The sequence below is a fragment of the Chrysemys picta genome, chromosome 1 (assembly GCF_011386835.1).
Source record: "Chrysemys picta bellii isolate R12L10 chromosome 1, ASM1138683v2, whole genome shotgun sequence".
NCBI classification, from domain to species: domain Eukaryota; kingdom Metazoa; phylum Chordata; order Testudines; family Emydidae; genus Chrysemys; species Chrysemys picta.
Genome location: NC_088791.1, coordinates 341,088,392 through 341,110,921, shown reverse-complemented (window position 1 = coordinate 341,110,921; position 22,530 = coordinate 341,088,392). Strand labels below are relative to the sequence as shown.

The window sequence follows — 22,530 nt, the reverse complement described above, 5'->3', positions numbered from 1 at the left end:
CTGGATGTCACAATAAACGTTTGGTTTCCCATCTCAGCGCACAAGCTTTGTTGTCAGCAAGCTTACCTGTATGAGAACCAGCTAGGTGAGCGTCAAAGGTAAAGAGTCTACCATCGCCACTCATCTCGGGATTGTGTTGTGCCATTTGCTCTATATTGCACCACAATGTATACATTCAAGCCCTTGTTTAGCACATCCCTTCTACTGTACATCTATCAATTATGTAAGGGGTTTTTTAAGAGTCATCCAGATTGCCATGTGTACCAAGCACTGGTAGCTACACCTCTACTTCTCTTCTTCATTAGCCCCTGAAGGCAAACACTAGAGCTAGTGGAAAATTTCCCATCAAAACTTTTAGTGGTGGGGAAATGGCTTTTTGATCAATCAGAAATTTTTTAAAGCCTCCATTTCTGTTAAAAAATGTTCAGGGATTTTGGGAGAAAAAAAAGCAAGCAAAACATTGTTTTGTTTTCACCAACCAAAAAAACCCAACGGTTGTAAACCCAACGTTTTCCATTAAAAATAAAATCCACAACCAGGAAAATTTTCAAACAAACTTTTGACAAAAAATATTTTTTTTCAATCAAAACTGTACTCAGGAGAATAGGAGAAGCATTTCCTGACCAGCTGCAGGAAACACAAAATCCGAATCCCAAGCTACGACATTTCCTCACCTACGGATGAAATTCACCTGTGCTCAGGGAGCCAGCACAAGATCTGTGCATCAGTTATGTCCTAAGGGTTCGAGTAGGACGCTAGCGATGCCATAACCCTCTGCACAGGGGTGAATTTCATCTACATAGCACAGCACTTATCTGTTTTTACGACTCTTGAAGGAAATTAACCCCTGCATCAACTCCTATCCCTCCTGCTGTCGGTGCTATGTCTCTGTGGGTGCTATGAACCATCTTTGACGCTAGTAAAAGCTCCCAGTGATTAGTAATTTAATTTTTAACAATACCTTTCACTTGAGGATCCATTTGTTCTTGTATTTACAAGCCTCTTGCTTCTGCTTCCTCACATAATGTTCCTCTCTCCACTTTCCCACCTCTTCTCTCTGCCCAGCTAACGTTTTTTTTTACCTTTACGCAGTCACTATTGGTGAAAGAGCCTTCTCCTCTGCAACTCCTACCCGTTGGAACAGCCTCCTTGTATCTCTACACTACCTCAACTCCCTATTTTATGGCAGATCTCAGCTAAAACCAAATTTATGTCCTTTGCCTCTACGTCTTCATTTCTCTCCCCCTCTGTAATTATTTAACCCTTTCATTGTCTGGTGGATTACTATGCTGACGGGAGAAGCTCTCTCCTGTTGGCTTAGAGTGTCTTCATTAAAGTGCTACAGTGCGCCGATGCAGCATTTTAAGTGTAGACCTGCCCTCAATAACACACTCTGCTGCCTCATAACCTCTGCAGAGGTGTTAATTACCCACTTCATTTTAAGGGGTCTCCTACAGCATTTGTGACCCCCTTAGGCTTAGCAATCTGTCCTACTTTGTATTTACCTTCTCCACACCTGATGCAGTGCTCTGTGTAGCTGAAAAGCTCGCCCTTCCCACCAAAAGATGTGACCTCACCTACTTTGTCTCCTGGGACCAACACGGCTCCCACAACACCGCAGCCAAGCTTGCAGTGTCAAGACATGAAGTATAACAAGGTGAAAGCCTGTTTGTGGCCAGCACTGAACAAATTAAAATGAAGCTCTTATTCAACAGCGTTTGTGTGGCCAAGAGATGCTGATTTCAAACAAAAACTGAGACTTTGTTCAGAACAGCGCGCCCCCTTGTGATATATTATGGATGCATGGCATCTTTGTTGTGCCGTGTCAGCTGATCCTGGAACAATGAAACATTCAGCCTGGCGGTAAGTGGTTGCGAGTCTGAATGCTCCCCCATTACTATTTAATATTTGTATTGCCCCAGAAGGGTGTGAGGCACCTTGCAAACAGGTAGGAGCACAAGATTCCTGTCTTGAGGAACTTACAGTCTAACAGCATGATGGAACCCACATTAGGCTTCCACGCAGAGGAGACAAAGACATAAGATGCCTCCTCGCTCCCCAGCACTGGCTGCATGTATCGCTGGAGTGAAACAACAGCCTCCACAAAGCTGCTACTCCCCTCCCATTCCCCCAGCACAGGCGGGTGGAAATTGGGCAAGCAGGGCTGGGAAGTTGTCAGAGCCTTGACTCCACCCCCTCTCCCACAACCAGCATAGATGAGCCGGCAGTATGGTAAAGTGCTGGTGCAGATGACTTCCCCCTTGGACCATGTGGGAGAGAGGAAGCAGGCTAATCATCACATAGGGCCCCTTATACAGGGCTTGTGGCAAAGCCGTCTCCTAATCCTAAACAGGCAATATGAAAGAAAGGCCGCAGGTGGACTGCCGCAGTGAACATGTGCAAGAGAGAATGGGCACGGTACGCACAGCCTCGATTAGCCCCACAGTTCTTGTTTCAGATTTTTTCCCGCCTTTAATTTTGCTGAGTTTGTTTTTAAGGAGCTTTTTCTTTCGGTGACACATGAAGACTTTTTGTAAGTCAGTAGGTGAACACTTCAACCTCCCTGGACATTCTATAACAGATTTAAAAGTAACTATCCTTGAACAAAAAAACTTCAGAAACAGACTTCAAAGAGAAACAGCAGAACTAAAATTAATTTGCAAATTTAACACCATTAATTTGGGCTTGAATAGGGACTGGGAGTGGCTGGCTCACTACAGAAGCAGCTTTGCCTCTCCTGGAAGTGACACCTCCTCATCTATTGTTGGAAGTGGACTAGATCCACCCTGATTGAATTGGCCCTGTCAACACTGGTTCTCCACTTCTGAGGTAACTCCCTTCTCTTCATGTGTCATTATATAATGCCTGTATCTGTAACTTTCACTCCATGCATCTGAAGAAATAGTTTTTTTACCCACCTTATGACTAACAGATTAATTTGGGCTTATGCCCAAATTAATCTGTTAGTCTTTAAGGTGCCACCGGACTCCTTGTTGTTTTTGCTATATATATCTTCCTGCTGTATTTTCCACTCCATGCATTTGATGAAATGGGTTTTAGCCCACGAAAGCTTATGCCCAAATAAATTTGTTAGTCTATAAGGTGCCACAAGGACTCGTCATTGTTTTTGCTGATACACTCTAACATGGTTACCACTCTGAAACCTGCTCTTAGTATGTCCCATTTTCAGTCTCTGGTGATTACTGTCATTGTACACCCTGTACATGGTTCCAATCTATCCACTTTCTAGGGCTTCCCGGCAGCATCTCCTCTACTCCAGCCCATGGATCTCTCTGATCTAGAGAAACGCTTCAATTTCCCTTATACTCTGGTTGACACTAACAAAATCCATCTGCCAGCATGAATCAACAGTGTTTATTCTGCATCTTTATGCAGGGTTGTAAAAAAGTCTTTACACCTTGAGCTTAGGCTGGCTTAAAAGAGGAGCCCTGAATTCGTGTGCAGGAGCCTAGAAACTCTGACCCTGTTACAAACCTTTGCCCCCAAAATGTCAGCTTTGAGCAGACCCAGCCAATCTGTAAGTATACTCACTCCACCAGAGTTTGAGAAATAGAAACTGGATGGCATGTGATCCACTTTGTGTTGGGGAGTTAGAAAAATATTTTCATGACTACACAACAATGCACGAAATTATTTTTAGCAAAGATTTAGAACATTTGCTACCCACTCCTGTGTTCTACCTGTCAGTAAACAGTTACTGTGTTTTTAAATTCCAGACTGATGAAGGTCGGCTATGACACAATGCAGCACTTTTACTTATCGCCTGGGCTTAGAAAACAGTGAACAGGATAGAATCCCAGTCTCCTGCTCTATCCACCTTCCAGACTCCTTCCTTATTGTGATCAGCAACCAGCTTCTAACACTGAATTTACTTGGACAGCAGTGTTTGGGCTGTGAAGGTACCAAAGTGGTGGAACAGATTTAGGAGCCCGGGGGCGGAAATAAGATGATGGGAGCTGTACACAAATCGTTCGATAGATTAGATAGGTTGATAAATCACTTATTAAGAGAAACATTTTGGGTAGGAAAATATTAAGTAGAACTCGTCAGTTACTGAAAAGTAACTGCTTCTCATAGGTTAAATGCTACTGATAAAATTAGAGGAAAGGTGTGCAGAAGGGAACATAATAAATCAAAGCAGAAATTAACCCCAAATTTGAGAAGGTGCTGATAAAATGTGCAGTCCCTTGCTTCCATCACATCCACTTCTGCCTTGGCTTCAGGTTAAAAAGAAAGCACCTTAAATTGTCTCCTTTTAACACAGAAACTGAAATACGTTTCCTGGCATCAGAGACCAACACTGATGGCTGCAGACTGCACTGGTGCAGCATGTTTGGCAACTCTATTAGTGCAAATTTAAGAAACATTTGCAAAATCCACTTAGCACCAACTCGACATGATAAATGTTTCTTCAGAAAAGACTGGCTGGCCCAAATTAAGGGCTACATCCTGCCACTTGTACTCATAGTGAGTAGCTCCTTACTATTTGGGTAGCTCCATTCAGCTCAGTGCAACTAGTTGAGAAGCAAGGTACTACTCCATGTGAGTAAGGGTGGCAGAATCTGGCCCTAGACTCCTGATTTTACACCTCAGATAAATTATAGAGGACAATACCACAATCACCTTAGAACGAGAGGACATAAAGAAAGCATTTAAAATAATGAATGTAGAGAAGGTAGTTTGGGAACTTCTGTTCTCCCGTAACACAAGGCAACATTCAATTAAATTCAATGGTGGGAAATTCAAAACCCATGATGAGAAATATGTTTTCACACAACATGTGATTGAACCTGTGGAACTTTCTGCCACAAGAAATCAGTGAGGCCAAGAACTTAACAGGATTCAAAAAGGGACTGAACATTTATACCTCTACCCCAATATAACGCTGTCCTCGGGAGCCAAAAAATCTTACCGCGTTATAGGTGAAACTGCGTTATATCGAATTTGCTTTGATCTGCCAGACCGCGCAGCCCCCCCCCCCGAGCGCTACTTTACCGCGTTATATCCGAATTTGTGTTATATCGAGTCGCGTTATATCGGGGTAGAGGTGTACATGGACATTAAGAATGTCCAGAGTTATTATAATTAATTACAACTATAATTTTGGAAGGGATAATAAACCCCATGCTGCATTGTGTGCTTTGGGTCTTGGCTAATCTCTAACTAGAGACCAGGATGAGAGCTATGTGTAGGGGGCAGATTACCCCACAACTCCCCACTGTTGGGTTCTTGCACCTTCCTCTGGGCATCTGGTGGTGGCCACTGTCAGTGACTGGATAGGATGGACTATGGGTTTGATCCAATCGGGTGATCCTACTCATACAAATCCAGTAGGACTGCTCAGGTGGGTCAGATAAGAGCTTTAGGACCAAAATTTGGTTAAGCTCAACTCTAGCGGCAAACATCCCCTGAACATTAACAGCAACAAAAGCAGGCCCCTGCGCATGCCTGCAAGCCAGTATGTGCTCCATGAACGTTAAAAATAAAGACCCCCTGGACTGTGGGTTTTTACAAAATTAAATTTCTACATGCAGCCATACAAATGTCACCGATACTTTTAAAAATTGTATTATGGTTATTCGTATTACTTGGAGAAGCATTTGGCCCAGGGACTTGGTAATGAGTTATGGAGCCTTTCGCCCTTCAGTCATTGATGGGAATGCAGTCCAGGTCAGTATTGGGCAATTTTTTTTCAGTGAATAGAGTAATCACCAAAAAATGCATTTTTCATTGACACTATTTGTGAATTCAGGACAAATTTGGTGAATAGTTTTGACTCCCCAAAAATAGGGAAAAATTTCAAAAAAGTTGACACTGTTCATTTCAGCCATTTAGAAATAAAATGTTTTGATTTTTCATTTCAAAATGGCATTTCATTTACAAATTTAGCTAATTAAAAAGGTGGGAAAACACCCCAACATGACCCAAAACAAAATGAAGACGCCCCCCAAAATTAGTTTTGGGTTGAACAAAATGTTTTGTTTGATCCATAATGATTTTTTTTTTCATTTTGGTGAGAAAAAAACAAAAGATTTCAGTTTTGGTTCAAACTGAATTCAATTATTTTTCATAGAATCATAGACTCATAGAATATCAGAGTTGGAAGGGACCTCAAGAGGTCATCTAGTCCAACCCCCTGCTCAAAGCATGACCAATTCCCAGCTAAATCATCCCAGCCAGGGCTTTGTCAAGCCGGGCCTTAAAAACCTCCAAGGAAGGAGACTCCACCACCTCCCTAGGTAACGCATTCCAGTGTTTCACCACCCTCCTAGTGAAATAGTTTTTCCTGATATCCAACCTGGACCTCCCCCACTGCAACTTGAGACCATTGCTCCTTGTTCTGTCGTCTGCCACCACTGAGAACAGCCGAGCTCCATCCTCTTTGGAACCCCCCTTCAGGTAGTTGAAGGCTGCTATCAAATCCCCCCTCATTCTTCTCTTCTGGAGACTAAACAATCCCAGTTCCCTCAGCCTCTCCTCATAAGTCATGTGCTCCAGACCCCTAATCATTTTTGTTGCCCTCCGCTGGACTCTTTCCAATTTTTCCACATCCTTCTTGTAGTGTGGGGCCCAAAACTGGACACAGTATTCCAGATGAGGCCTCACCAATGTCGAATAAAGGGGAACGATCACATTCCTCGACCTGCTGGCAATGCCCCTACTTATACAGCCCAAAATGCCGTTAGCCTTCTTGGCAACAAGAGCACACTGTTGACTCATATCCAGCTTCTCGTCCACTGTGACCCCTAGGTCCTTTTCTGCAGAACTGCTACCTAGCCATTCGGTCCCTAGTCTGTAGCAGTGCATGGGATTCTTCCGTCCTAAGTGCAGGACTCTGCACTTGTCCTTGTTGAACCTCATCAGGTTTTTTTCGGCCCAATCCTCTAATTTGTCTAGGTCCCTCTGTATCCGATCCCTACCCTCTAGTGTATCTACCACACCTCCTAGTTTAGTGTCATCTGCAAACTTGCTGAGAGTGCAGTCCACACCATCCTCCAGATCATTAATAAAGATATTAAACAAAACCGGCCCCAGGACCGACCCTTGGGGCACTCCGCTTGAATCCAGCTGCCAACTAGACATGGAGCCATTGATCACTAACCATTGAGCCCGACGATCTAGCCAGTTTTCTATCCACCTTACAGTCCATTCATCCAGCCCATACTTCCTTAACTTGGCGGCAAGAATACTGTGGGAAACATTTTCAGATGTTGCGGTTCAGCCCATGAACCAAAAAACCAATTATTTGCTCAGAGCTATAATTTACTGACCCCAAATGGTTCCCATGTAGTAAATCCTTAGTCGTCTGTGTGAAATAGGGGAGGTGGCCTAGACAGAAGTTAGATAGCACGGGAGCATTAGCTAGCCCAGTTCATATCCCTGCCCCAGGCAGAACTGATCCCTACTGGGCATTTTCTAAAGTGCTTTGTCTCAATCCAGTTCCTAATGGACAAGAGCCCAGATCACAAAACCACCAGCAGAGCCAGTACTAATTGACACCATTGTTGGCCAGCTCAGCAGAAAGGCCTAGTTCATAGAATCATAGACTATCAGGGTTGGAAGGGACCTCAGGAGGTCATCTAGTCCAACCCCCTGCTCAAAGCAGGACCAATTCCCAACTAAATCATCCCAGCCAGGGCTTTGTCAAGCCTGACCTTAAAAACCTCTAAGGAAGGAGATTCCACCACCTCCCTAGGTAACCCATTCCAGTGCTTCACCACCCTCCTAGTGAAAATGTTTTTCCTAATATCCAACCTAGACCTCCCCCACTGCAACTTGAGACCATTTCTCCTTGTTCTGTCCTCTGGTACCACTGAGAACAGTCTAGATCCATCCTCTTTGGAACCCCCTTTCAGGTAATTGAAAGCAGCTATCAAATCCCCCCCTCATTCTTCTCTTCTGCAAACTAAACAATCTGAGTTCCCTGCAACCCAAGCTGCAAATGGACCATGGAGTTCCAACTACCTATCCACTTATATCAATGGCCCTAAGGACCAATGACATAAAGATATTGGGACCTAAGGTTCAACCCACCTAGCCCTCCAAGCATAACAATGGATCGAACCCTGAGAGGAGGTGCCGAGCTCCTGAAACTCTTGTACTAAAGGAATTGCAGGTGCTTCACATCTTTCAGGATTTCCAGTGACTGGGAAGAACCCATCTGAGAGTGAGAGGCAAGCTGAAATACCCTGTAACCGCTGATCAGTCAAGGGAAAGTTATCGACTTTGCCACAGTCACTGGTGCAACCCCTGCCTACAGTTACCCCTATGTAAAAAGCTCAGTAGCTCTGTTGAAGTTAATGGGGAAACTGCGCACTTAAGGCCTGCTGCAGCTTCACTGGAAGTGAATGGGAGTTTTTCCCTTAGCTTCACTGAGATTTGGCTCAGGGCCACATGCCAGCAGGACAGAGAGCAGAATTTGAACTGCACAAAATATCTGCAGTATCATGGTATGAGTGAAACTCTTTAGGGGCAACTTCTGGCCCTGATCTACTGCAGCCTGTGCAATCCCCAGGGCTTCAGGGTTTGTAAAATAGAGCAAATCTGAATTTCATTTACATTCTTAAGAACAGGTGAGGTTGCTTTAGGGGAACACTGACCTACACAAACCCCTGAAAGCAAGGAAATGTCCAAGTAGCCATCCAAGATTTTCAAAAGAGATGCGTCATTTAGGGGTACCATAATTTTTAGATGCCCAACCAGACACCTTTAAAGGGCCTGATTTTCAGCAAGCTTTGAGCACCCATCCTCTCAAAAATCAAGCCCCTTTAAAGTGTCTCAAATAGGCAGCCAACAATTGTGATGCCCTAAACAAATTGGCCGCCTTCTTTAAAGTCCCCAAAGCCCCTCACATCATTGGCAGACTCCACCTGTCTTGCATGTGATGAAGTGGGCATTCACCCATGAAAGCTTATGCTCCAATACTTCTGTTAGTCTTAAAGGTGCCACAGGACCCACTGATGCGTTTTACAGATTCAGACTAACACGGCTACCCCTCTGATACTTTCCACCTTCTAAGTAACCCCCAATGTGTACAGTAAGACAATGCACGTACCACGTTCCTCACGCTCACCCAGGCACTAAAATCCTTCACCCTGACCTCAGCAACCACAGTTTCCATGACGGTTAGGCATCTGTACGCTCGCAATCTGCAGGAGGTGTTATTTCTCATGGCGAAGTCTGAGTCTTGTGTCCTGACGCAACGCCCATAGGGGCTAGAGCAGCAGGGGGCTGAAATTCAGGCAGCCTCCCGTTCGTGTAGAACTCTGGCTCTCACCATTAGCCCACACGTATTTCAGCTTCTTTTGATCAGAAGAGCAATTCCGAGTGAGCAACTGCAAGCGAGCGAGTGAGATTTGCCAATAAAATCGTAAGAACTATCCCATCTGCTCCCCTAACACAGCATCAGGGGCTACGGTCTCAGATTCCCTCTGGGTGCTAAAAGACAGCATTTTCCTCTGGTGCATCCATTATTATTTTGTGCATAGTAATTTCCTGTAACATCTCTCCGGGACTGTAAATAGCGTAAGGCATCTACTTGTGCCTGAGATGATCTTTTCCAAACATGAATATTCAAGCTTCACCTAACACACACACACACACACAACAGCCCACTATGGTTGGCCCAATATAAAGTCAGTTATGTACAAATATCCTGAGTCAATCTGATGTATTAATGTGTGAGTGGGAAACATCAATCAAACAAAGGAGCAAGGATCATGGGGAAATAAAACCTGTGGCTATGCTTTGCTAGGTCCTACCCTGTGCTGAACTCGAACACAAGACGGGGAAAGAGGCTGTTGGGATCCTCTCTCACTGTGCAAGAGGCATGTGTTCAAGAAGGACCAGGCTAACATGCTGTCCATGTACCATATCCTCCACAGGATGTGGTCAATTCAGCTAGCAGAGGAGTCCATCCTTCCATCTGGTTATGAAGGATGCTAGAGTCAGTAGCTCAAGACAGCACTAGAATGAGGACCCCAAGTTAATGTGCCAGCCATGCATCGTGGCCCCCATACAGCGCTATACAGAAGTTGCACCCACTCTTATCCCTGCTCCACTGCAAAACAACGCGATGCAGAAGAGTGACATCACGCATACTCTAGAGAACCTCAGAAAACCAGCAGGTAAGATAGCAATGCATCCTTGAGGGCACAACCACAATCTAGCCCTGCTTGATTAACAGATTTGCCATGTGCCCATGCTTAAGGATCTGCTGGACCAACATGGGGAGTAGTTCCAGAACTGAGGGCCTTCCACTGAGAACAGCCACACGTCGTGTTCAGACCCAGTTGATCTCAACTGCTGCAATGGTGCCTGGGGAGGAGAGGTGCTCTATAGGGTACGCAGAACCCAAACAATACGGCGCTTTAAATGTTGATACTAACACACTGAGTGTTGCTGAAAGCAAATAGGAAAGTGATGCAGTCTTTAGCCCGTGGGTGTAAGATGCTCCCTATGACCATCCCCAGTGAGCAAGTGGGCTGAGCCCTTCTGCCCTGGTTGTAGCGTCAGAGCGGTCTTCAGAAGTAGCTCCATGGACCATGACGCTTGCTGCAGTAGTCAAGTCTGGACCCATCTATCATTGTCCAGACTCTATTAAAGCAGCACAGACCAGTTTTATATCTTGGGCTTCTGACGTTGTGTGACTGAAACCCTCATGGACATGCTTGGCAAGTGACCTTCTGGCTCAGGGAGGCTAGCCCCTGATTGGCCCCACCCCCTTTCCCCCGCTGGAACCCAGAGCCTCCCCCCCCAATGCACCAGGCAGGCAGCGCGCGGCCCTCCCCCCCAACCCAAGCACCAGCCGGACAGGCAGGCAACATGCGGCCCCCAGGTCCAGAGCCCTCAGCCCCCTCTGAACACAGGGGGGCAGCCCCAGTGCCGGCAGCCTCCCCCAGTGCTGGGCGGCCCCAGCCACTCCAAGTCCCAACCGCAGACCGACCGCGGTAGCCCTAGCCCTAACCCTAGCCGCAACCACCAGCCCCAGCACACTTCCCTAAAGAGGAGCAGCCAGCCTGCCTGGACTGGGACCCAGGGGGAAGGGCAAGCAGGAGGGGGCAATCTGGAGGAAGCATGGGTGGGGCCAAGCGGGGCTGTTTGGGGAGGCACAGCCTCTCCCAGCCTATGATATGCGCCACCCAGGCTCATGGAACTGTTTATAGGTCTGACCCAAAGCCCACTGACACAGTCAAACTTCCTAGTGTAAATGCTAAAACAACAGTACCAGTCAGCCCTGAGCAGAGGGGCCAGTCAGAGGCTTAGGCAACATTTAGGTGCCCTGCGAGCCCCCCAATTCCCTCCCAGTGGTGTCAGAATGGAAGCCACAGCACAGATTTTCTTCACCCCCTCCAAAAGTGGTGGGGAGGGGGCTGCAGAGGGCGAGTGGGAGAATTTGCAAGTGTTTCTTTCCAAATGCGGGTGAGCCGATCACCCTGCAACGCGCTAAAAGACCAAATGAACAAAACAACTCATTACACAGATGTTCTGAGACGTGAAAATCTTTATTGACAGCTGAGTGCAGCAGGATTCGAATCCAGTACAGGAGTTGTCAGAGGCAGATCTTGGCAAGCCTTGGTATTTAAACAGAGCTAGAAGAGTGAAAGTGCTGCTGTAAACATTTCTTGGACCACAGAGCGCTGGGTGTCTGATTTATCTGTGAACACATGCATTGCTATCACACTGGGAGGATACAGACATACAAAATACGGAGATTAACAAAGCAATATGCTCTACATCTTCCTAAATTCAGGGAGGAAGGGAAGTGAAATGACCTGCAAAGACAACAGTACTTAGCACAGTCCTGTAAATCCTACTTTTCTTTGAAGATGCAAATATACTTTCGTGCAATTAATATCAAGTGTAATTCATTCACATATCAGGGTACTGGTAGACTGGCTCCAGGACACCACAGTGACTGTATGTGCTCTCTCCTTCTCCAGTCTAAGTTCTTCTATGGTGCCCATCACCTTATGTATCTGTGAGCCAGATTTGTATATGTTGGATGGTGCCTTTCTCCACAAGTTGTTCTATTGATAATACCGAGCTGGGAGGGGCTGCAAGTGCTTTGGAGGACAGGATTAAAATTCAAAATGATCTGGACAAACTGGAGAAATGGTTTGAAGTAAATAGGATGAAATTCAATCAGGACAAATGCAAAGTACTCCACTTAGGAAGGAACAATCAGTTGCACACATACAAAATGGGAAATGACTGCCTAGGAAGGAGTACTGCAGAAAGGGATCTGGGGGTCATAGTGGATCACTGTGGGGTTCCATGCGGAGCAGATAAAGCACACGACCAATGTGGTTGCAAGCTGAATCCGAATTCTGTTTATTGCAAGCTTTCTTTTATAGTTTTTCTCTACATTACATAACACAATTAGGCTATAATCACACATCTACGGATTGGACAAGAAGGAGAATCATGTGTTTATCACATGTATAGCCCCACACCGATTGGTTCAACCGTTCCTTACATAAGGCCATGATTTGTTTACCTCATCTTATATAATCCTAGACCACCAGGGGGCCTTACATAAGGCCATGATCATCTTATATAATCCTAGACCACCAGGGGGCCTTACATAAGGCCATGATCATCTTATATAATCCTAGGTTTCAGAATAGCAGCCGTGTTAGTCTGTATCCGCAAAAAGAAGAACAGGAGGACTTGTGGCACCTTAGAGACTAACAAATTTATTAGAGCATAAGCTTTCGTGGACTACAGCCCACTTCTTCGGATGCATCCGAAGAAGTGGGCTGTAGTCCACGAAAGCTTATGCTCTAATAAATTTGTTAGTCTCTAAGGTGCCACAAGTCCTCCTGTTCTTCTTTTTATATAATCCTAGACCACCAGGGGGTCTTACATAAGGCCATGATCATCTTATATAATCCTAGACCACCAGGGGGCCTTACATAAGGCCATGATTTGTTTACCTGGCAAGTGTCCCATCGTGACCCTTACCTCCTCATGGAACTTTTCATTAGGTTGGTGTAGGGATGATACATCCCCACAGATCACAAGCTAAATATGAGTCAAAAGTGTAACGCTGTTGCAAAAAAAAGCGAACAACATTTTGTGCTGTATTAGCAGGAGTGTTGTAAGCAAGACAAGACAAGTAATACTTCTGCTCTACTCCGCGCTGATTAGGCCTCAACTGGAGTATTGTGTCCAGTTCTGGGCGCCACATTTCAGGAAGGATGTGGACAAATTGGAGAAGGTCCAGAGAAGATCAACAAAAATGATTAAAGGTCTAGAGGAAAGATTGAAAAAATTGGGTTTGTTTAGTCAGGAGAGGGGACATGATAACAGTTTTCAAGTACATAAAAGGTTGTTACAAGGAGGAGGGAGAACGATTATTCTCCTAAACACCTGATTGGTTCAGGTAAGGGGGGGATAAAACTTGAGGAAGAAGGTTTACAGCCACAAATTGTTCTTCTGCTTTACCTTTATTAACTTAATTAAAGTACTCCTCGTTCTTTTTTCTTTGGAGGGAGTGATTCATGTCACCATGCCATGGAACAGGTATTTGCCCTTGCAGGGGAGGAGTTCCACTGTGGAAGAAGCCCTGCTGTTTTGGCCTTTGTGGAAGCTCGGGTGTGAAGCAATTTCAACACACTGCCTGCTCCTGTTATCTAGACTCTGCCCCGGCTCCAGCAGCGGGACTTGATTCTGAGGTGCAGGACCAAGACCTCAGAGCAAAGTCTGGACACTTGTGGTGGTGGAGCTGATGGAGCAGGGCAGCTGTTGCTCAGATCATGGCGGGAGGTTATTGGGCTGGATGCAGGAACTACGGGGTGAAATTCTCTCACCTTTGTTATACAGGAGGTCAGACTAGACAATCACAGTGGCCTTAAAAAAAAAATCTATAAATCTAGGAGTATGTCTTCACTGCAGGGGCTAGAGCGGCACGGCTATGGCGCAGACGCTGTGCCACTGGAGCGCCCTAGTGTAAACGCTTCCTACACTGACGGAAGAGGTTTTTCCATCTATGCAGTTAGGTCGACAGAAGACTTCTTCTGTCAGCCTAGCTGGGTCTATAGTAGGGGTTAGGTCGACCTAACTATGTTGCATAGGGTGTGAAATTTTACACAGCTCTGAGCTATGTCTCTGTTCCCCCCCCCCCCCCCATTTAATATTATTGGCCAAAATATTCTTTCCAGTCCCATTTGGCAATCACTGCTCTCCCTCCCCCCCCCCTGGTGTTTCTAATGGAGCTTGAAATTAGTATGGCTTTCTGATATCCTTTCTTATCTGTGCATCAGCATCATCAACCATGTCAATTCAGCTGTGGGAATAGAACTGAACCGACTGCCTTTGACCTGGCAACAAAGGAGACACAGGATGAGAAACACTGTTGCTGTCTAGGTCCTACTTAAACAGCAGCTATTGTCTTGCTGTTCTGTCGCTCCAGCTGTGTATTCATACTGCGCACAGCACCATAGCATCCTTTATACGAATACATCTGGAGTATCTCTTAAAATGTGTACGAGACACAGCGTACTGCAAGACGTAAATAAAATATTGTTCTCAGCCATGGAAAGTTACTGGTTATTCAAGTTGGAAAACACAGCCCCTGTCATGTTAATATGAGAATGTGGTAATGATGCAGGCGTTACTGTGAGGCCTGGTCTACACTACGACTTTAATTCGGATTTATCAGCTTTAATTCGAATTAACCCTGCAACCGTCCACACAACGACGCTATTTATTTCGATGTAAAGGGCCCTTTAAATCGATTTCTGTACTCCACCCCGACGAGCGGAGTAGCGCCAAAATCGATTTTAACATTTCGAATTAGGGATAGTGTGGCCGCAATTCGATGGTATTGGCCTCCGGGAGCTATCCCACAGTGCATCATTGTGACCGCTCTGGACAGCAATCTAAACTCGGATGCACTGGCCAGGTAGACAGGAAAAGCCCCGCGAACATTTGAATTTCATTTCCTGTTTGCCCAGCGTGGAGAGCACAGGTGACCACAGATAGCTCATCAGCACAGGTAACCATGCAGGCTGATAATCGAAAAAGAGCACCAGCATGGACCGTGAGGGAGGTACTGGATCTGATCGCTGTATGGGGAGAGGATTCAGTGCTTGCAGAACTTCGTTCTAAAAGACGAAATGCAAAAACTTTTGAAAAAATCTCCAAGGGCATGATGGAGAGAGGCCACAATAGGGACTCTGAGCAGTGCCGCGTGAAAGTCAAGGAGCTCAGACAAGCCTATCAAAAAACAAAGGAGGCAAACGGTCGCTCCGGGTCAGAGCCGCGGACATGCCGCTTCTACGCCGAGCTGCATGCAATTCTAGGGGGGGCTGCCACCACTACCCCACCTGTGATCGTGGATTCTGGGTCGGGGATAGTCTCATCAGCGACGCCTGAGGATTCTGCCGATGGGGGAGAGGAGAAGGAGGAGGATGAGGATGAGCTTGCAGAGAGCACACAGCACTCCATTCTCCCCAACAGCCAGGATCTTTTTCTCACCCTGACTGAAGTACCCTCCCAAGCCTCCCAAGCCAGTACCCAAGACTCTGACCCCATGGAAGGGACCTCAGGTGAGTTTCCCTTTTAAAATATAAAACTTGTTTTAAAAGCAAACGGTTTTTAATGATTACTTTGCCTGACTTTGCATTCGCGGTCAGTTCAGCTACTGGAAAAGTCTGTTAACGTGTCTGGGGATGGAGCGGAAATCCTCCAGGGACATCTCCATGAAGCTCTCCTGGAGGTACTCCGAAAGCCTTGCCAGAAGGTTTCTGCGCAGTGCATCCTTATTCCCTCCTCCATGGTAGGACACTTGACCACGCCATGCTTGCAGCAAGTAATCTGGTATCATTGCCTGACAAAGCCTGGCAGCGTATGGTCCCGGTGTTTGCTGGCATTCAAGCAACATCCGTTCTTTATCTTGTTGTGTAATCCTCAGGAGAGTGATATCACTCCTGGTAACCTGGCTGAAATACGGGAACTTAATTAAGGGGACAGAGGTGGCCGTTCCTACTGGGCTGTTTGCCTGTGGCGGAAAATAAATCCTTCCCTGCAGTTAGCCAAGCGCAGATGGGAAATTGGGCCTGAGTTTTTCGCGTTTGGCTAGCAGGGATCTTCCCTGTTACCAGACACGCGGTGGGGGGAGGGGTACCGTGATCATCCCAGAGAATTCATGGCGGGAGGGGGGCAGCGGCGGGGGGGGGGGTGGTTAGTTTGGTGCCTGCAGGGATCTTCCCTGATACCAGCCACGCGGTGGGGGGGAGGGGTACAGCGATCATCCCAGAGAATTCATGGCGAGGGGGGGGGGGGGTTTGTTTTCTGGTGCTGCTGAATGTTAACAGAAAAACCGCAGCACTCTACAGGCTATGCTTGGTATGTGGGAAAGGAGGGCGCAGAAGCTGTAAGACAATGGCTTACCATGGCCGCATGCAAGCCGAATTCTGTTGCCCAGACCTGTGATCTCTAGCAGCAAAGCCACAGGCACTCAGCATTAAGAGGCAAAATGCGACCTTGCACAGAAATCACATGTGCTATGTAATGTGAATAGTGTTGGTCACCGTGAAAGAGTATAAGCATTGTTCTGCAAAATGTAGCTTTTTAAACAATTCTCTCTTTTTTCCCCTCCCTACAGCAGCTGCAAATTCCTCAAGCCTCCCTCCTCCATCCCGAAGGTTATCACAGATAAGGCGTCGTAAGAAGAGAACGCGAGACGAGATGTTTTCTGAAATTATGGAATCCAGCCGCAGTGACAGAGCTCAACTGAATGAGTGGAAGGAAACAGTTTCAAAGTATAGGAAAGAAGCCAGTGAACGTGAGGACAGGAGGGACCAACGTGAGGACAGGAGGGACCAACGTGAGGACAGGAGGGACGCTCGAGATGAGAGGTGGTGGCAGGAAGACCAGAGAAGGCAGGATGCAACGCTGGGGCTGCTGTGTGAGCAAACAGACATGCTCCGGCGTCTGGTGGAGCTTCAGGAACGGCTGCTGGAAAACAGACTGCCGCTTCAGCCCCTGTTCCACCCTCCCCCCTCCCCATGTTCCGTATCCTCCTCACCCAGACGTGTAAGAACGCGGGGGGGGGGGGAGGCTCCGTACACCTTCCCATTCCACCCCAGTAGACAGCCCAAGCAAAAGGCTGTCACTTTTTTAACCTTTTCTTTGTGGCTTTTTCCTTCCCAGCAATCCTCCTCCCAAATACCACCCGGGTTCCCTCCCTCTTTTTCTAATCTATTAATAAAGAATAAATGATTTTTAAATTATAGTGACTTTATTTGGTTTGAAAGAAAGCTGGGGGAAGGGGGAGGGTGGGTTCCTTACAGAAAATCAGTCAATAAAGGGGGCGGGTTTTCATGAAGGAGAAACAAACAGATATTTCACACTGTAGCCTGGCCAGTCATGAAATTGGTTTTTAAAGCTTCTCTGATGCACAGCGCTTCCTGGTGTGCTCTTCTAATCGCCCTGGTGTCTGGCTGCACGTAATCAGCAGCCAGGCGATTTGCCTCAGCCTCCCACCCCGCCATAAAGGTCTCCCCCTTACTTTCACAGAGATTGTGGAGCACACAGCAAGCAGAAATAACAATGGGGAGATTTCTTTGGCTGAGGTCAGAGCGAGTCAATAATGATCGCCAGCGACCTTTTAAACAGCCAAATGCACATTCTACCACCATTCTGCACTTGCTTAGCCTATAGTTAAACAGCTCCTGACTCCTGTCCAGGCTGCCTGTGTACGGCTTCATAAGCCATGGCATTAAGGGGTAGGCTGGGTCCCCAAGAATAACTATTGGCATTTCAACATCCCCAACAGTTATTTTCTGGTCCGGAAAGTAAGTCCCTTGCTGCAGCCCTTTAAACAGAGTAGTGTTCCTGAAGACGCGAGCGTCATGAACCCTTCCTGCCCAGCCCGCGTTGATGTTGGTGAAACGTCCCTTGTGATCCACAAGTGCTTGCAGCACCATTGAAAAGTACCCCTTGCGGTTTATGTACTCGGTGGCTTGGTGCTCCGGTGCCAAGATAGGGATATGGGTTCCGTCTATCGCCCCACCACAGTTAGGGAATCCCATTGCAGCAAAACCATCCACTATAGCCTGCACATTTCCCAGAGTCACTAACTTTCGTAGCAGCACCTGAGTGATTGCTTTGGCTACTTGCATCACAGCAGCCCCCACAGTAGATTTGCCCACTCCAAATTGATTCCCGACTGACCGGTAGCTATCTGGCATTGCAAGCTTCCACAGGGCTATCGCCACGCGCTTCTCAACTGTGAGGGCTGCTCTCATCTTGGTATTCTGGCGTTTCAGGGCAGGGGACAGCAAGTCACAAAGTTCCATGAAAGTGCCCTTACGCATGCGAAAGTTCCGCAGCCACTGGGAATCATCCCAGACCTGCAACACTATGCGGTCCCACCAGTCTGTGCTTGTTTCCCTTGCCCAGAATCGGCGTTCCATGGATAGAATCTGCCCCATTAACAACATGATCTCCAAAGCACCGGGGCCCGTGGTTTCACAGAATTCTGTATCCGTGTCCGTGTCCATGTCCATGTCAATGTCCTCATCATGCTTGTCGCTGCGCTGCCGCCGCCGCTGCCTCCTAGCCTCGTTTTTCTGGTCCTGGCTGAGCATAAACTCCACGAGAACGCGCGAGGTGTTTACAATGTTCATGACTGCTGTCTTGAGCTCAGCGGGCTCCATGCTTGCCGTGGTATGGAGTCTGCAGTGTGTTCACCCACCCAGGAAAAAAGGCGCGAAAATGGTTGTCTGCCGTCCGTTGCTTTCATGCAGGGAGGGAGGGAGGGAGGAGGTGAGGCTGTACCCAGAACCACCTGCGACGATGTTTTTTGTCCTATCAGGCACTGGGATCTTAACCCACAATCCCAATGGGCGCGGGAGACTGCGGGAACTATGGGATAGCTATGGGATAGCTACCCACAGTGCAACGGTGCAGAAATCGACGCTAGCCCCGGTACTTGGACGCACACCACCGCATTAATGTGCTTAGTGTGGCCGCATTCATTTCGACTTTATACAACCTGTTTTTCAAATCCGAATTATATAAATTCGGATTAATCCCATAGTGTAGACATACCCTGAGACACAGGTACGCAGCTTCTGGTGCTTTTCATGTTCAAGACACTAACAAGGCAAAATAATGACCCAAGTTGGGAAAGGGTGCACAGGGATTTAACTCTCCTTGTTCACTCATCCAGGAGCATTGGAAGAACAGGGACCCCGCCTGCGCACTAGCAGCGAACACGCTGAATGGTGCTGTGTAGCTCTAGGTGGGTGTGGCCATGCTCCCCAGCCTTCTGTTCAGATGCGGCTTTTAGCAAGGGGTGCTGGAGGAGAGGAGGGGAGAGGCTGCTACTGTTTGGGAGAACTCAAATTTTACACCTCTGTGCCAGCCTGCTCACCACAAGCAGGTGGAATTAGGGTCCCCCTCTCCCCCAACCCCCTCTGTAAAAGTCTGTCCAGAATCTGTCTGGGAGCCCCTCCAAGAGCAACAAGTGTCATCCCAAGACATTTACAAAAATAAAAGACCTACGCAACCGAAGTACATTTTATAACAATGTTCAACTGAGCGCCGCGCTGGATACCACTTGCAGTTCAGAAAGAGTCATGGGGCATGATCCTCCTCTTCCTTACACTGGTGTAACACGGGTGATTTCAGTGAAGTCACTCTTGGTTTACAAGAGTGTGAGAGGAGAACTAGGACCGTGATGCTTTGCAAATACAATTAGGCCCTGTTCCCACTCCTGCTGAAATCAATGGAAAAACTCCCACTGATCTCAGAAGGAGCTGGATCATGTCCTTAATTATTGACAAGGTAGGCATTTCAGGCCTTTGTCTGGTCAGATCAATCCACTTAGTATTCTGCATCTGCAGGGATGTCCAGGCAGCCTTCCCCTGGGCAGCACTGCAGCCATGTCAGCATTTTCAAATTCTAATTAACAGCAAACATTTTGTGCTGTTAACAGTCCAGTGCAAAGTTCTGGCAGCCCACGGAGCACTGAACATATAGCCTTCAGCACATATTGCTAATTACTACCAAGGTTGAGGGTCTGATCCAAAAATCCTTAAACTGACAACGCTTCCTTCGACTTCAAGGTCCCATCAAATTCATCAGGAGCGTTGACGCAAGATCATGCCCTAAATTGTCACAAATGCCTACGGATAACATTTTTCAGAAGTGCCTAAGTAGACTATAATACCTACATCTTATATAGCACTTTTCATCAGCAGATTTCAAAGCACTGTGCAAGAAGATCAGTATCATTATCCCCATTTTATAGAGGAGGAAACTGAGGCACGCAGAGGTGAAGTGACTCACCCAAGGTCAGCCAGCGGAGTCAAGACTAGAATCTAGGTCTCCTGGGTTCCTTGTCCAGTGCACTATACATTAGGCCACACTGGCTTCTGACAGTGGTTGGTGCCAGATGCTTCGGGGTGTGTGGGTGTGTGTGTGTGTGTGGGGGGTGGGGTGGATGAACAGAAGAAGGCACTTTATTGAGTGATGCATCCCGTCATCCAGACCCAGCATCTAGCAGTCTAATGTTTAGGGACCCACAAAACATGGGTTTGTGTCCCTGACCAACTAATAGGGCCACCAATGGCAATCCTCCATGAACTTATCTAATTTTTTTGTTAACCCAGTTATACTTTTGGCCTTCACAATGTCCCCTGGCAACAAGTTCCACAGGTTGACTGTGCACTGTGTGAAGAAGTACTTCCTTATGAAAAAACAACGAGGAGTCCTTGTGGCACCTTAGAGACTAACAAATTTATTTGGGCATAAGCTTTCGTGGGCTAGAACCCACTTCATCAGGTTGCATTTGTTAGTCTCTAAGGTGCCACAAGGACTCCTCGTTGTTTTTGCTGTTACAGACTAACACGGCTATCCCTCTGAAACCTACTTCCTTATGGTTGTTTTACATTTGTAAACCTGCTGCCTATTCATTTCATTGGGTGGCCCCAGCTTCTTGTGTTATGTGAAGGGGTAAATAACACTTCCTTATTTCACTTTCTCCACACCGTTCATGATTTCATAGACCTCTATCATATCCCCCCTCGGTCATCTCTATTCCAAGCTGAACAGTTCCAGTCTTTTTAATCTTTTATCATAGGAAAGCTGTTTCAAACCCCTAATCATTATTTTTTTGTTCATCGCTATACTTTTTCCAATTCTAATATATCTTTTTTGAGATGCGGCGACCAGATTTGTCACCTAAAAAGAATGGCTCAGGGGTGGGAATCTCCCTCACATCCTCTGCAGTGAAGACCAATGCAAACAATTCATTTAACTTCTTCGTAATGGCCTTTTTTCCTTGAGTGCTTCTCCAGTGACCCACTGACTGTTTGGCAGGCTTCCTGCTCCTGATGTACTTTAAAAAATTGCTATTAGTTTGTGTGTCTTTTGGTAGTTACTCTTTGAATTCTTTTTTATGGCCTGTCTAATTATACTTTTACACTTGATTTGCCAAAGTGTATGCTCCTTTCTATTTTCCTCAGTAGGATTTGGCTTCCAATTTTTCAAAAGATGTCTTTTTGACTGTAACAGCCTCTTTTACTGTGTTTAGCTATGATGGCATTTTTTGTTGTTGTCCTCTTACTGTTTTTTTTTTTTATTTGGGGTATGTGTGTGTATATATATAGAGAGAGAGAGAGAGAGTTTCCATGCAACTTGCAGGCATTTCACTCTTGTGACTGTTCCTTTTAACTTCCCTTTACTATTTTATGTAGTTTCCATTTTTGAAGTTTTGAAGTTTGAAGTACTGTGGTGGGTTTCTTTAGTATTTTCCCACCTACAAGGGTGTTACATTTAATAACATTATGGTTTCATACCAAGCGGTCCACCTATATTCACATCTTGGACCAGATACTGTGCACCACTGAGGACTCAATGAAGAATTGCCTCTCCTCTTGTGGGTTCTTGGACTAGCTGCTCTAAGAAGCAGACATTAATCCAGGAGCAACATGGCACCTTTAGTTAATCTAGTGAAACTTCTGTGCTTAGAGAAGCTTGTTGATTTTCAATGGACTTGAGCTAGTTAATCACCTAGACACTTTTGAGAATTTTACCCTATATCATCATTTTTATTTATATAATATAATGAATTACAACACATATGCATTATTTTCTATATTGTTCCTCAAATGCTTCGTATTATGTGAAATGATATTTTCAGAATTTTACAGATGATTTAAAACAATGACGTTGTACACTTCATCGTACTATAGATTATGTCCATGTTTTAATATAGTGGAGGGACCACCGAGTGCCACCCTTACAAGGCCAGATGCTGTTCTTAGCAGGGCTTATTCCACTTGTATGAGGTCAGAATCCAGACCTGTACCCTTAACAAAATTTGATGAAGACTGGAAGACTCATTGACCATATGGGGCTTCAGATCTGAGAGTCCTGAGCACGACCAACATGCTGGCCAGGTTACTTAAACTTCAGCAGTAAAATTGAATGCAGTTTACGCTACTATCAACTAAAAAGTGCTGGCTAGCTTCAGTGCTGTTTGCAATACTA

The 22,530-nt window shown here is 46.2% G+C and overlaps 2 protein-coding genes across 9 annotated transcripts in view; one reads left to right on the top strand and one right to left on the bottom strand.

Annotated features, from left to right (window-relative positions):
* MAP6 (microtubule associated protein 6) overlaps positions 1 to 22,530 on the bottom strand; it is a 74,662-nt gene that overhangs the window by 19,384 nt on the left and 32,748 nt on the right. The window lies entirely within an intron of this gene.
* On the top strand, positions 14,647 to 17,250 carry LOC135980954 (SRRM2 protein homolog rsr-2-like). The gene is made up of 2 exons (XM_065581761.1): positions 14,647 to 15,575; positions 16,634 to 17,250. Exons 1-2 carry the CDS (start codon positions 15,029 to 15,031, stop codon positions 17,248 to 17,250), a joined length of 1,164 nt encoding a protein of 387 aa, XP_065437833.1. The 5' UTR covers positions 14,647 to 15,028.

Excerpts from the sequence above, each read along its gene's own strand:
- LOC135980954 (XM_065581761.1), top strand. The coding sequence starts at position 15,029 with ATGCAGGCTGATAATCGAAAAAGAGCACCAGCATGGACCGTGAGGGAG. Across the intron at positions 15,576-16,633 it reads CCCCATGGAAGGGACCTCAG|CAGCTGCAAATTCCTCAAGC; the intron begins GTGAGTTTCCCT and ends CCCTCCCTACAG.